General features: G+C 44.3%; 2 protein-coding genes across 4 annotated transcripts; one reads left to right on the top strand and one right to left on the bottom strand.

The window, feature by feature from the left end:
• Positions 1-274: 274 nt before the first annotated feature.
• eva1c (eva-1 homolog C (C. elegans)) lies at positions 275-4,658 on the top strand. Of its 2 annotated transcripts, none has more exons than XM_035177674.2 (8): positions 275-663; positions 1,521-1,720; positions 1,905-2,028; positions 2,211-2,363; positions 2,745-2,888; positions 3,450-3,527; positions 3,618-3,710; positions 4,090-4,658. In XM_035177674.2, the coding sequence occupies exons 1-8, from the start codon at positions 549-551 to the stop codon at positions 4,467-4,469; spliced, it is 1,287 nt and encodes a 428-aa protein (XP_035033565.1). In that variant the 5' UTR covers positions 275-548; the 3' UTR covers positions 4,470-4,658. The 2 variants fall into 2 exon arrangements, with proteins under 2 accessions (XP_035033565.1, XP_035033564.1); XM_035177673.2 differs by having other exon boundaries at positions 3,606-3,710.
• A 1,227-nt stretch (positions 4,659-5,885) lies between these two features.
• cfap298 (cilia and flagella associated protein 298) lies at positions 5,886-8,802 on the bottom strand. 2 transcript variants are annotated; one of them, XM_035177736.2, is made up of 8 exons: positions 8,513-8,802; positions 8,114-8,263; positions 7,438-7,605; positions 7,102-7,169; positions 6,850-7,008; positions 6,597-6,728; positions 6,424-6,519; positions 5,886-6,345 (listed from the first exon to the last, which is right to left on the bottom strand). In XM_035177736.2, the coding sequence occupies exons 2-8, from the start codon at positions 8,250-8,252 to the stop codon at positions 6,235-6,237; spliced, it is 873 nt and encodes a 290-aa protein (XP_035033627.1). In that variant the 5' UTR covers positions 8,253-8,263; positions 8,513-8,802; the 3' UTR covers positions 5,886-6,234. The 2 variants fall into 2 exon arrangements, with proteins under 2 accessions (XP_035033627.1, XP_035033626.1); XM_035177735.2 differs by having other exon boundaries at positions 8,114-8,266; positions 8,513-8,801.
• Between the last annotated feature and the right edge of the window lie 5,597 nt (positions 8,803-14,399).

Below are 14,399 nucleotides of genomic sequence, written 5' to 3'. Positions count from 1 at the left end.
ATAAAATGGCTGAAAAATATATAAACAAATATGTTATAGCATTAAAGTATAAAACTTAATCCTAGTTTTTACTTGACATGTGTGAGTTTTTCAGGATCAGGAAAGAAGAAGGAGGAGGAGGAGAAATCCAAAAGGTAAACATGTGCCTCATGGTGGAGGAGGGAGGAGGAGGGGGGGTGTTGGCTGTGCGTCATTCCGCTGGGTGCGCCCCCTCCCTCCTCTCCCAGATCTAAAATAGTTGTGTATCTGCCACGCCCACCCTGTAACACACACACTCAGCTGTTGGTGTTCACTTTCCACACGCGTCCATTCACAAATCCGCACCAGGAGGAACCACCTCGGTCCGGAGCGACTTGTTGCGCAGCTGCTTTTCCCCCCGACCTCCTCTGCTCCGTGTCCTCTGGGTGGTACTTTCTGAGAGGAGAAGCCAGCTCTCAGTTTGCAGGAGAGGTGGAGGTGCACCCTCTGCTGTGTGGGCTCGTGTGAAGTCCTCCCGTCGGTCCGCACTGACGTGGGGAGTCTCTCTAATATGACCCGGGACTCAGGGGATGAGAGTCATGAGCTGGATGCGTCCTAGTCCCGGACTGGACCTGAGCCACTGTCTCTTCTACCTGACCCTGCTCCTGTGGACCAGACGCCTGAGTGGACTGGCTGACTTCTCTAGTAAGATGGTGATTGGTCGATTGGTCGATTGATTGATTGATTGATTGATTGATTGATTGATTGACTGAAAGATAGATGGATAGATGTACTTTATTGATACCAAATTTGGAAATCATAGGGTTACAGCAGCAAGTCAAGGGCATTGCACATAGAGCAAAAGTAAAGGTTTAAATATGACCAAATTAATATGAATCATGATGAAGATGATGATGATGGAGGAGGTGAATAAATCAGGCATTTTTAAATTTACATTTTCCCCTCCAGGGTGAAGCTTGATGATAAACTGAAATCTAAATAAATTGGTGTTGCTGGATTGAATTTAATGGGACTGTTGGGCCTCGGTGTTTCATTCTAGTTTGGTTAAAGTTGCACTGAGCAGGCGTCACACAATCTGACGAATAATAAGAGAAAAGCTGTGAATCTGAAGAAAAGAAAATACTGAGCCTGACAAGCTTCCTTTGTAAATAAATAAATGGCATTTATTGGGAGAGTACCTCAAAAGTACCTCAAACTCATGGTAATTGTATATATCATCAACTCACTGGTGGAAAATATATACAATATGCTATGATATGAAACATTTTCTTTATTTTTTATTGGTATTACGGTGCTTCAGAGTAAAATATCTGTATCTTTATGTTGTTGTGTCTATTTCTACTAGAATTAACATTCTGTGCCATGATGATTGACTTTAGAAAACTCCCTCCAAAGCCACTGGAAATATTAAACATCTATTTTGAACTCCTCATAAGAGCTAAACCAAACTTCACATGTAAAAATGAATGAATTGTCCCTTTAAGTCACCTGTATACTGTATCTGCATATTCCAGCCTGTCCATGTCCCTTCTGTGCCGCAGACTACCTGTCCAGAATCATCACCAGCCACTCTGCCCACGCGTGTGACGGACAGCCCCTGCGTCTCCACTGTCCTCGTCACTCCACCATCTCCATCCAGTCGGCCTTCTACGGGAGCGGGGAGGTGTGGGCGTGCAGGCCCGACCCCGACCCTCCGCTCGGAGCCCACAACCACAGCTGCTCGGCCTTCACCGCTCTGCAGGTGCGTTTCTGTGAATGGGATACGCTGCACTTTTTATTCTCACTGGGTCACAGTGAGAGTAGGAGGGTGTTTCAGGGGTTTGAGCTGATTTACTGGAGAAGTTTGAGTCTCATTCCTGTGTCTCATTCTTTTTGTGCTTTATTTTCTGTGAATTCAGTTTACTGCTAAACTCTTACCTTTGCAGAAGCTGCTGTCGGAGTGTCAGAGCCACAGAGACTGCCAGCTCCCTGTCAATCACCTGCTGTTTGGGAAGGACCCTTGTCCCGGGACTTCCAAATACCTCCACGTGGACTACAGGTGTAAACCCAGTGAGTTCAGCCGCTCCGTTCCCACGTGTTCCTCCCTGTTCCCAACAGCTTTTACCATCACGTCTCATCCCGGTTGATTTGTTTCTGCCTCGGTTTCTCTCACACATTCACTGGTGGTCCCTCACCCCTCAGTTTCCTGCTGTCACCACCTCCTCATCATCACTATTTTTCCCCTCACTCAGCTGAACACAGAAGACATGTGGCCTGTGAGGGAGACACCATGGTCCTGGGCTGTAAGCCCCCCAGGCTGCTGATCATCTATGCAGCTGTCTACGGCAGAAGCCTGGGCCACACTGACACCTGCCCCTCACACCTGACGAGACCCCCCCCTTTTGGTGAGTCCATGGGATGTTCATGTGCTGGAGACTAACAGACGAGTCATGAAGCCACGAATAGAGCACCTGAAAAACCTGGAGACATCAGGTTTTATTGGTTTTACACTTCTCGGCCTTTGGGCTCATATGAGCACTTAAATAAATGTAAATATAAATGTTAATGTTGAAAGTTAATGTTGAAACACACAGTAAAGCTTTTTGATATGTTTCCTGAAGCCATATTAAACGGATTACTTTCTAAATTTCTGTTTCCAGGAAAACAAAATGCTGCACCAGAGGCTCATTTAGTGCATTGGGGGGTTTATTTATTAATGAGATACACACTCACACATCACGTCTGATTGGCTGCCTCTGAGTTTCTTCTCTCTTTGTGTCCCACAGAGTGTCTCAACCACGAGGCCGTGCACTCGGTGTCCAAGTCCTGCCACGGCAAACAGAAGTGTGCTGTTGCCGTCAGCAACCAGACCTTCAGGGACCCCTGCTTTCCAGGAACCAGGAAGTACCTCAGTGTGATCTATTCTTGTGGTAGGACTCGCTGTGCTTCCTCCTTCACGGAACAAGCCCCTGTGTTACATGTGCGAGAGTTTTCAATGTAGGAACACGTCATGTGTGTTTTTTTGTTTCTTGCCTCATTCATTATCTGACGGCTCCAGCAGTGAACATTTACAGTTTCCCACTGTGAATTCTTATCTGCTGATCTCAGCCATCAGCTTTTCTTATCTCCCTGTACTCAGTAACACAGGGAATAATAGACTGTGCGCTCAGATCTGACATCCTGGTTAAACTTCCGTTGATTTTACACAGTGAGGTCATCCGAGCATAAACCGAGGTTGTGACTTGAGCTCGGAGGTGATTTTATTTCTTTCTGACTGGCTCTGTTGTCTCCATCAAGTGTGAAACAATGTGTTAACCCTGTGGGCCGTTATCAACACAACTGGACAGAACTTTCCATGATTTGAGAGTGTTCTTCCTTTGTGGGCTCAGCTTTTTTCAGAGGTTTGGACGTGGGACGTGTTGTGATGAATGGTCCACTGTAGATCCACCGATATCGCAGAAATTAAAAGACTGTTCTGTCTTGTTTCCCAGTCCCACAGTCTTTACTAAGGGAGGCCGACCCCGACGTGTTCAACTCCACCTCGTCTCCGCCTGTGGAGACAGAAAAAGGTGACAGCATCATGTGATCTGTTGCACTTCCAGCTTTTTACCTTTTCTTCACGTCGTAATTCGAAATTTTCACAACAGCTTCTCCTGTAGATCTGGACGAGCTTTTGGCCAAAGGGTCGAGAAGACCAGGCAACACGGGAGCCGTGATGAGCACCTCTCTCCTGACCTACACCTACATCAGAGGTAAATAGTGTCTACCTGCAGGCCCCCACCATCGACTGTATATAAAGATGGACAACGAACGCTGCCATCTTGTGCTGCGGTCAGCCAATAGCGAGTCAGTCTCAGCTGTCAATCATGACTTTTAGACTTTAGACATTTACCCCTTCTTTTAATAGCATCATACAAAATACATGTACATGAACTTACATCAGTGTGATAAGATCTGCCTAAAATTGATTTCTTTTTTGGTCCATATCCGATTCACTAACATGGAGGAGACAGGGTTCATGACCTATACTGCAGCCAGCCACCAGGGGGCGATCCAGACGCTTTGGTTTCACTTAGGGGAGCTGTCACGTCATATCGGTTTATCTACAGTCAATGTTTGTCTTCTACGCAGAGCATCCAGAAATGGCGGCGCTGCTCTTCACCTCCAGCGTGTGCGTTGGCCTCCTGCTCACACTGCTCGCTGTATCAGTCCGCGTGACCTGCAGAGGGCGCCAGCTCAGAGATAACGCACTCCAAACCAGGTCTTGTAGCCAGACTGTAAAACACCAGGTGGAGGAGGAGGAGGAGGAAGACGAGGACGAAGAAGATGAGGATGATGATGAAGGGACGGAAAGTTCTTTAATCTCCACCACAGAGCGGAAGGTGGTGTGCGACTGGGAGGAAGTGACTTATGTGAGCGAGGAAGCCGATCGAGCGGAGAGGATCGAGCGCAGAGATATGGTCATACAGGAGATTTCGATGAACGCCTACCTCAACGGCAGCTCCTGTTAAATGGACCAGAGACAAAACAAGAGACTTTCAGAGACTTTCGTTTGCTTTGGTTATGTGTCGTCTTTTTTTGCAGGAGGAGGAGTTTTCTCGTTTATGAAGAATGTAATGTTTTAGAGAAACTGCAGAAATAGCTGTTTTTATGCTGTAAAATGTGATCACATAAAAAAAATTGTAATTATAAATATAAAATATAGTATTTTTTTACATTCAGCACCAATTGAAGCAAATATATTTCAGGTTTAAATTCAGTTACTGACGCAGCTGCCTCATTCATTCATTCATTCATGAATGTTCTGATTCATCATCGAGGCGTCTCACAGCAGCGAAGAACACGTCTCCTCTGCTTTGTTTAAACAGGAACCATGAAACACAGGTTCTCTCATCTTCAACCTCCCTCTGGATTTAATGCAACACTATGGGAGCTTCAGAATGAGTTTGATGGTTCACTGACCTGGAACATGGAGAATGTTTCCTCTTTCATTCCCACTCCTCACCCTAAACGTCTGGTCTCTTGTGAGAAGCATGATTGTCGTGGCTTTAACTGTCAGAATCAGGTCCAGTAAGTTGAAGAGTGAAGCTGAACTGTAGCTCGGTTTGTCACAACCCAGCTCAAGGTTGGACAAAGTAGGGAAGACCACAGATGAGTTTTAACTAAAAATAAGTTCAGTCAAAGTTTGGAAGCCGTGGGACAGAGGTGAGGTGAATCTACCCGATGACCAAACTCCTCCCACCAGGCTTCAGAAGGAGAAGCCTCCTCAGAGAAGGTAGTTAAAGTCAAAGCCTTTTGTAAAACTCACACATTTGCAGTTTCATGTCAAACATCATCATCTGTAACTGCTGGAAGAATGTTATATATTATATCATGACTGACAAAAATAGAAATGTGATTGTTTTCCCTACAGTATTGTGGTTATTAACATTTGCAGCTGTTCATACCAGAGACCATTTAAATTGAACATACAAGAGGTGGAATCACCCTTTAAATCCTCACATTGGGTCCCAGATGTTTTTTAAGGCCGTGCTCCTTCAAACCAGCGACACATCCCTGAATTCAGCTGCGTCAACATCTCCCCCGAGTCCGACCCTGAATGAAACACTCGCGCTTTTGAGCTTGACCACTTCCTCCCCCCCCGCTGGGACAAGAGCTGGAACGACCAACTACTGTGTGGCAACTTCCTGCCTCACAGCAGCACTGACTTTAAGAGGTTTACGTGTGTGTGTGTGTGTGTGTGTGTGTGTGTCAGTGAGGAGACAAAGAGAGGAAAGGTGTTGCATCCTTGCTGCTGCTGCACAAGGGATGAACTTTTCCAAACCTTTGTGAAACACTAAGCACACGATTAATACTAAATGTAAGAACATAGTGGATTCACACGCTACAGTGGAATTTGTTTTAACACAATAAAAATGTACAGTAGCTTTTCATTTGTTTACAGATTTAATAACAAAGTAGCGTTTCAACAGTGTGATACTAATCAGAGGGAACACAGCAGGAAGACTGAGGTTAAAATAAATCAGATTTATATTGAAAGTTTTGTTGCATTTTGTTTCCAGATGTCTTCACATTTCAGTTTGGTTAAAAATAACCATCAGGTGTTCAATACAATTTCATTTGTATAGCGCCAAATCATAATATACATGATCTCAAGGCACTTTAAAGATGTATAAAATATCTTGTGGAAGACCTCAAATAACAACAGTGAACAAATGTCTCAAAGGCATCTCGTTGCATATGATGCTGAGTCCGACCAGGACCAACAGCGGGTCTTTATCTCGGCCCCCATTTGATGTTGGAGAGGCCTTGAAACTGTTTTTTCAGAGCCGATCTGTCCGACCAGTTGGAGTCCAGGCTGCTGTCCTCATCCGTCTCCTCCAGTTTCTGAAAATGTCACCAGGAGACGGTCAGAGACGTAGAGTGAGTGACAACAGGAATGTGGTGGTTTGTGCTTCTCCTCACCTTGAGCTCCTCTTGCCTTCTGTAGCAGTGCATCATCATCTGTTTCTGCTGCTCTTCAGTGACCAGAGGCTCCCTCGCTGGCGCCCCCTGCCCTTTCTGTGGGGAAACAACCTCATGAAACAACAAATAGATTGACTGTCACGTTGCAGATAAATTCTCAAAGTTGCTCTTACCTTTTGGATTTTCACCACAATCTTTGTCTTGTCATTTTTACCGACGTAGTCCTGCAGTTTCTTCCCCCTTTGCATCTCTTTGGCCGCCCACCAGAGCTGGCTCTCGTCCTCTGTGATCACCTGCAGAGACGCCTGAGGAGACGAGACAGATGGAGACGAACGAAGGACAAAGAAAAAGATGAAGAAAGAAATAATAAAAGAGACAGTTGCATTGCTTCAACTTTGACCACTGGAAAAGGATCAGCTCTCTAACCTGCATTCCTGAAAGGTCTTCCCGCTCCTCAAACTCCATCCTGATGGGGTCGTGAGGAGGCAGCCCCATGGGGTACACAATCATCACGGCACCTCTCAGCTGATCCAGCGCTTCTTTCACCATCTCCATGGTGACACAGACGTTAGCCTGAACTTGTTTCTGGAGGATTAAGAGACAGATGCACAAATCTTACACTCTGTGAGTAAAAGAACTAGTTGATGATAAAGATTTAGTGTTAACTCTCATACTCACTTTGGAGATTAGAGCCTTTGCCTCGTCCATTGTTCTCATCAACACCTCTTTCATTTTATCATTAGGAGCTGTAGAGGGCAAAGACATGAGAGGTGAGAGGACCAAAATCATTTTTTGCTTCTTCCCTGCCTGCATAGAAATAAAAAAAAAAATGTCTTTACACTATTTCATGTCAATTAACCTCTTCACAAAACCATCTCCAGCAGTATATCCACATGTAATGGCATGTATCACATATTCACAATACTTTACAAAATAAAAAACCCTAGAAACATCTCCTCCCCCCCTTTGGCTCCAGGGCCTCGGCACTGCTTCGATCACATGTCAGAATCTCACCATGTCCGTTCCTTCTCCCAATCTCATCGTTCCTTAATACTGGTCCTCCGCTGGGCTCGCACTTCTCCTCCCACTCGTCTCTCAGATTCAGTTCCACGATCTGCTCCCCTGTCAGCCCCTGCATGTTGGGTGGCAGTGTGACGCCATGGTCTGCAAGCTCCGGTATCTCTGAGGGAACAAAACAAGAACAGACATGTTATGTTTGCATTTAAACATTGATACACCTTCGCATTTTCGTCAGACACAGTGTTTATAAATATTTTGTTCATGTGCCCTGTTACACTGGAAACATTTCCAGGGTCGTTTTTTTGCAATTTGCAGTGCGTTGAGCTCTCTCGCCCACTTTAGGTAAACCTGTAGAGTGAGTGTAGCCTCCTGTAGCTTCAGGTGTGTGTGTGTGTGTGTGTGTGTGTGTGTGTGTGTGTGTGTGAATTCTATAGTATGAGGGCCACTTTTGGTTCTATACCATCACTGTGAGGACATTTGGCTGGTCCTCAAAAATTCAATGGACTGTTTGAGGGTTAAGACTTGGTTTAAGGGTTAGAGTTAGAATTAGGTTTAGGCATTTAGTTTAGATGGTTAAGGTTAGAGTAAGGGGCTAGGGGATGTATTATGTCAATAATGTGTGTGTGTGTGTGTGTGTGTGTGTGTGTGTGTGTGTGTGTGTGTATCTCACCTGAACATATTCGCTCCACCTTCAGTCTCCCGTTGTAAATGGCTGTAACTTGCCTGATGGCTGCGTCCAGCTGAACGTCCACTGTGGTGCTGAAGAGAAACTGACTCTCCTCGCCTCGCTTCACATGCAGCTGCACCATGTTTCTCTGATCTGCTGCGGAAATAAACGATACGAAACCTTAAAGCTTGTTCCTGAGTTCACCAGGAAACACGCGACGGCTCCTCTGAATGGAAGTTGCGTTGTGTAACCATGGCAACACTGTTGACGCTTCTAGAAAGCGCTGCAGCTAGCTCTTTAGCTCTTTAGCTAGCTAGTTGCTGTGAGTGTTTACGTTAACTAGCTTTGGTTTTTTTAAATGATAATTTGCTCTGTTGTGATTTAAAAATGGTAAAAACACACCTGTGCGGTGAAAAGACAAAGACAACGCGGAGCTGCACTGTTCAAACCGGACTCAGTCCTCCAGTAGGGGCGAGCTCAAATCGTGGCAGCGGCAGCTCGTGGAGGCACTTCCGGTGTCAACAGAAACTGCCACTGATGTGCAGCTGCCTTTGATGTTACACTGTTTAAATGCAGCTGCCTTTGATGCCACACTGTTCGGAGGCAGTAGCCTTTGTTTATATCCGGCGACATTAATGCTAGCTACTACTATGACGAGTCTTCTTCTTGTTGTCTTTGTACGGCTCGTTACATCAGTCCCCGCAGCATTCCTGCCCCCTCATGGTGGCTGGTGGTATAACATCTCCTCATTTAAAACTGATGCGAGGTGACACCTGCAATAATAATAATAAAAATATAGCAGGCTGAGTCAGAAGCTTCCTTTAAATCCAAACTCCAAACCTGCTGTTATCGTACCACGATTTGATCTAATTCTAGTTTTTAAAGTGTGGTCATGATTACATTTCTGTCCCCTGTAGTGTTTTTATACTTTTACTCTTTCATACGTGTGTTTTGATGTATTTTTACCTGTGTTTTTCATTTGTGAAGCACTTTGTAAGTTGTTTTTTATTCCATTGAAAAAAATCCGTTAACTTTTCTGGAAACTTTGAAAAACGTGAATATTACAACCTGTGCTGTTGTGAGCTGAATGTGACAGTTCCCAGTGCAACTATTCACTTTGAAATGTGATAACACAGATAAAAACTCACAACCAGCTCATCGCAGTGAAATGCAATAAATCCTGACAAACCAACAAGTTCTTCCTCAAACACAACCAGCTCCTCCCAGTCAGGATATGTCTGTGTCTCCTCCCTTCACAGGTGTGTAAGTGTACGGACCAGTGAACAACAAGCTGTGAACTGTGGGAGATGAGTCACTGCAGGAAGTGAACGAGAGGGGGAGGAGCAGAGATCTGTTCCTGTTCAGAGGAAGTGAATCTATTCTACAGTCACTGGCACCAGCTGAAATGGCGCAGCAAGAAAATCCACTGGACAGAGAAAGATTCTGCTGTTCGATCTGTCTGGATCCACTGAGGGATCCGGTGACTACTGTCTGTGGACACAGCTACTGTATGAGCTGTATTAACACCCACTGGGACAAAGGGGAGGAGAGAGGAAGCTACAGCTGCCCTCAGTGTAGACAGACCTTCACACCGAGGCCTGTCCTGGGGAAAAACACCATGTTAGCTGATTTAGTGGAGGAGCTGAAGAAGACTGGACTCCAAGCTGCTCCTGCTGATCACTGCTATGCTGGACCTGAAGATGTGGCCTGTGATGTCTGCACTGGGAGAAAACTGAAAGCTCTCAAGTCCTGTTTGGTTTGTTTGGCCTCTTATTGTGAAAAACACCTCCAGCCTCATCTTCAGTCAGCTCCATTCAAGAAGCACAAGCTGGTGGAGCCCTCGGAGAAGCTCCAGGAGAACATCTGCTCTCGTCACGATGAGGTGATGAAGATGTTCTGCCGCACTGATCAGCAGTGTATCTGTTATCTCTGCTCTGTGGATGAACATAAAGACCACGACACAGTGTCAGCTGCAGCAGAAAGGACTGAGAGGCAGAGAGAGCTCGGGCTGAGGAGACAAACAATCCAGCAGAGAGTCCAGGACACAGAGAAAGATGTGAAGCTGCTTCAACAGGAGGAGGAGGCCATCAATGGCTCTGCTGATAAAGCAGTGGAGGACAGTGGGAAGATCTTCACTGAGCTGATCTGTCTGCTGGAGAAAAGAAGCTCTGATGTGAAGCAGCAGATCAGATCCCAGCAGCAAACTGAAGTGAGTCGAGTCAGAGAGCTTCAGGAGAGACAGGAGCAGGAGATCACTGAGCTGAAGAGGAAAGACCATGAACTGAAGCAGCTCTCAGACACAGAGGATCACAACCAGTTTCTACACAACTACCCCTCACTGTCACTCAGTGAATCTACACACTCATCCAGCATCAGGATCCGTCCTCTGAGGTACTTTGAGGACGTGACGGCAGCTGTGTCACAGGTCAGAGGTCGACTACAGGACATTCTGAGTGAGACAGAGACAAAGATTTTACAGATTTTGTCTCAAGTGGATGTTTTACTGCCACAACCAGAGATGAAGAACAGATTTAACTTCTTAAAATATTCACAGGAAATCACACTGGATCCAAACACAGTAAACCAAGATCTGTTATTATCTGAGGAAAACAGAAAAGTAACACGTATGAGTGAAGAACAGTCTTATTCTGATCACCCAGACAGATTCACTGATATGTGTCAGGTCCTGAGTAGAGAGAGTCTGACTGGACCTTGTTACTGGGAGGTGAAGATGAGCAGAGGAGGAGGAGTTGATGTAGCAGTCGCATACAAGAATATCAGCAGAGCAGGAGACTCAGATGAATGTGAATTTGGATTCAATGATAAATCTTGGTCATTATATTGTCATGGAAACAGTTATAACTTTTATTACAACAGTATCGACACTCCAGTGTCAGGTCCTCGGTCCTCCAGAGTAGGAGTGTACCTGGATCACAGTGCAGGGGTTCTGTCCTTCTACAGCGTCACTGGCACCATGACTCTCCTCCACAGAGTCCAGACCACATTCACTCAGCCTCTCTATGCTGGAGTTGGGGTTCATGATGGAGCCACAGCTGAGTTCTGTAAACGCAAATAGACTCAAGTCATTAAAAGCAGTGATTTAGATTCTGTGTGTAAATCTTTAACTTCTGTTGTCTCCATGTTTGTTGATCAAAGTTCGTCGTGGTGACGTTTCTGCTCCGCACAGAGATCAGCTGTCAATCAAACACTGACCTTCCTTTATCACACATATTCAGTTCTCACTTTGTAAAGACAGAAATCTATAATTACACTGACATGAATGTGTATGAAAGAAATAATGTTGCTGTTGTTTTCTAAATCAATGTAGAAATAAGGTTGTGTGATGTTTTAGAACCTGTATTGATCCTGATCCTCATCAATGAGCTGATTATTTGTTCTTTTCTTTTCCACATGTGAGATGGAGGTGAAACAAACTGATTGTGTGTCCATGAAATCACTGAACAAGAGTCACTGAACAGACTTTACTGATGAAATGATCAATGAACTCAGAGCGTCAACATGTCCAACAGACCAACTACACTGGTTGGATTTACAGAGCATCAGTGTTATGGGATGTTTGGTCACATTCTAAATGTGGAACCTGGTTTGATTTCATCACAGCTCATCTCTGTAAAGTGTGAATCCACATGTCCTCATTGTATTTACATATTTAGTGAACGGACATATTGATCTGCTGCTGCGTAGGTTTCTGTTCTTTTTGATTTTCATGATCTGAACTAGCAGTTCCATTGGAGAGTGTCCTGATCGAGTCCCTCTGAGGGTTTGTTCTGCAGCTCTCATCACATGTGTTTCTTATACATGTGTATATACATTTAAATCTCTTATATATGTATAAAGCAATACAAATGTAATGTGTGAAGAAGCTGAAAGTTGAAATAAAGAATAAATCCAGTCTGTTCTTTTGTCTTCATTCCAGGATCTCATTCAAAGCTGATGGAGACAAAGTGAAACTCATGTGAGAGAATAACTGAGGCAGTTTTCCTCCTGAAACTCCAGAAACGTAACTTATGACTATAACTATGGATCTATGAGACCGAACGATGACCGTCACCACGGCCTTTACCTTGAATCATGCCCTCATCTCCCTTTCCTCGAGACCATATATCAACAAAGCCATGTTGTAAATACAATAAGATCGTAATTCACGTCGGCAGCAACAACTCCCGGCTTCGCATGTCGGAGGTCACTAAAGTCAATGTTGAGTCGGTGTGTGCTTTTGCAAAAACGATGTCGGACACAATAATCTTCTCTGGACCTCTCCCTATCACAACTGGTGATGACATGTTTAGGAGAGACGGCGTTCATCCCACTTGGGATGGGGCATCTCTCTTATCTAGGAATATTACCCAGTCTATTAAATGACAACCCAGAGTTGGGACCAGGACGCAGAGCTGCAGTGCTAAACACTTCTCTGCGCTCACAAAAACTAATACAAATTAACACAACCTCTGCAACAACTCAGGAAACAAAGACTTTTAAATGTGGTCTTTTAAACATAAGATCATTATCATCAAAGGCTGTTTTAGTCTCAGATCACAACATTGATTTATTGTCCCTCACTGAGACGTGGCTGCATCCTGATGAATATGTCAGTCTAAATGAATCTACTTCCCCCAGTCATGTAAATTCACACGTTCCCAGAGAATTCGGCCGAGGAGGTGGAGTTGCTGCTATTTTTAACTCCAGTCTATTAATTAATCCTAAACCTAAACTAACTTATTCTGAATTTTTAACGGAATTCCTTGGTTTTTATCAAACCTAGTCCTAAAGACCGATAAAATTATTATTGTTGGTGACTTTAATATTCATGTTGACAATAATAATGATAGCCTTAGCGTAGCATTTATTTCAATACTACTCAAACTAATAGAAGAAAATAAAAACAACCCCAGGTTTCTCTTCAGCACTGTAGCCAGGCTGACAGAGTGTCACACCTCCACCGAACCCAGTATTCCTCGATCCCTAAATAGCAATATCTTTATGACCTTCTTTAATGATAAAATTCTAACTATTAGAAATCAGCCACAGTGTTTTAATCAGTAATTAAAATTACTCCAGAATACGTAAACTTTCACCACTTTCGAATTTTCTGCAAACTTTGGTAACGATTTGAGCATGTTAAAGCCCTCAAAAAGCCAATTCATTTGGGTTACAATAATAAATAGGGCTGCAAAGCAGCACTGAACGGGCCCGAGCACATGCATTTTGAAGCCTGTTGCGGTTAGTGACCAATGACCAAGCGCACATCTCCGCGTTGCATGTGTTTTGCGCACTTCCTGCATCCGTCACGCGATGTCGATCCTTGCCTGCTAATTGCTCATTACGGTCCACGCTATCAATTGCACATCACACTGTGAACATTTTATGTAAATTGAATGATAGTTGTAAAACAAAGCTTATTTCCTGTTGCCAGTAGGTGGCGCCATCAGTATTATTAGATACAGACTAATAGATCTGTTCAAGTAGGGGCTCTGATGTAGCGTGAGCAATTTTGTGTCAATTGGACAATGTTACAACAACTTCATTTTCACACTGATCAGTAGGTGGCGCTATGACCCTGCACTAATATTAATATATGGAGCTGTTCAGGTCAGGATTGTGATCATAGGTCAGTAGTTCGGGGCCGGTTGGATAACGAGTGGATTTACAAAGTACTTCCTGTTTCATGGTGAATCAGTAGGTGGCGCTATGACACTGAGGAAATATTGACACATAGAGCTGTTCAGGCTTGGACTCTGATCATGAGACAGAAGTTTGGTGGTGATAGGACAATGCACAGTGGAGTTATGACAACATCGTCTCCTTTGTACCTCAATGTTTACACGGTTTGAGGAAATGTCCCAATTCTGAGAGAGAGAAAGAGAGAGAGAGAGATGTGCAAGACATCAAAGATTCCTTTGATCTATGACCACTGACACTGTCACTGCAGGAGTGGAGTTGTTTGTTGATGGCTCAGCATCAAAGGATTCATGGTCCATGTCCGAGATACAGAACATCGTGTTTTGATGGCGTGTAATCAAACTTTGACGCCATGCCACGGTCACACCGTGTGACGAAAAATCGATCTTTGAGTTAGTTTGTATCTCCATCTTGTTGATGGAGATACAAACTAACGAGTGACATGAGTCACACTGATGAGTGTCATACTCATCTCAATTTGAAGTTGATCTGATGAAAGCCCTGGGACAAGTTCGTCAAAGTAAAAATGTGAAAAATGGCCAAAATGGCCACTAAATGCAAAATGGCGGGCTTCCTGTTGCGTTTTTCA

The sequence above is a fragment of the Hippoglossus stenolepis genome, chromosome 15, assembly GCF_022539355.2.
Source record: "Hippoglossus stenolepis isolate QCI-W04-F060 chromosome 15, HSTE1.2, whole genome shotgun sequence".
In the NCBI taxonomy this organism is placed as follows: Eukaryota; Metazoa; Chordata; class Actinopteri; order Pleuronectiformes; family Pleuronectidae; genus Hippoglossus; species Hippoglossus stenolepis.
Note: the sequence above shows the minus strand (reverse complement) of the source record. Positions and strands in the feature narration are given on the sequence as shown.

Excerpts from the sequence above, each read along its gene's own strand:
- eva1c (XM_035177673.2), top strand. The coding sequence starts at position 549 with ATGAGAGTCATGAGCTGGATGCGTCCTAGTCCCGGACTGGACCTGAGC. Across the intron at positions 664-1,520 it reads TGGACTGGCTGACTTCTCTA|ACTACCTGTCCAGAATCATC; the intron begins GTAAGATGGTGA and ends TCTGTGCCGCAG. Across the intron at positions 1,721-1,904 it reads CGGCCTTCACCGCTCTGCAG|AAGCTGCTGTCGGAGTGTCA; the intron begins GTGCGTTTCTGT and ends TTACCTTTGCAG.
- cfap298 (XM_035177736.2), bottom strand. The coding sequence starts at position 8,252 with ATGGTGCAGCTGCATGTGAAGCGAGGCGAGGAGAGTCAGTTTCTCTTC. Across the intron at positions 7,170-7,437 it reads TGGGAGAAGGAACGGACATG|CTCCTAATGATAAAATGAAA; the intron begins GTGAGATTCTGA and ends TGCCCTCTACAG. Across the intron at positions 7,009-7,101 it reads CAAAGGCTCTAATCTCCAAA|AAACAAGTTCAGGCTAACGT; the intron begins GTGAGTATGAGA and ends TTAATCCTCCAG.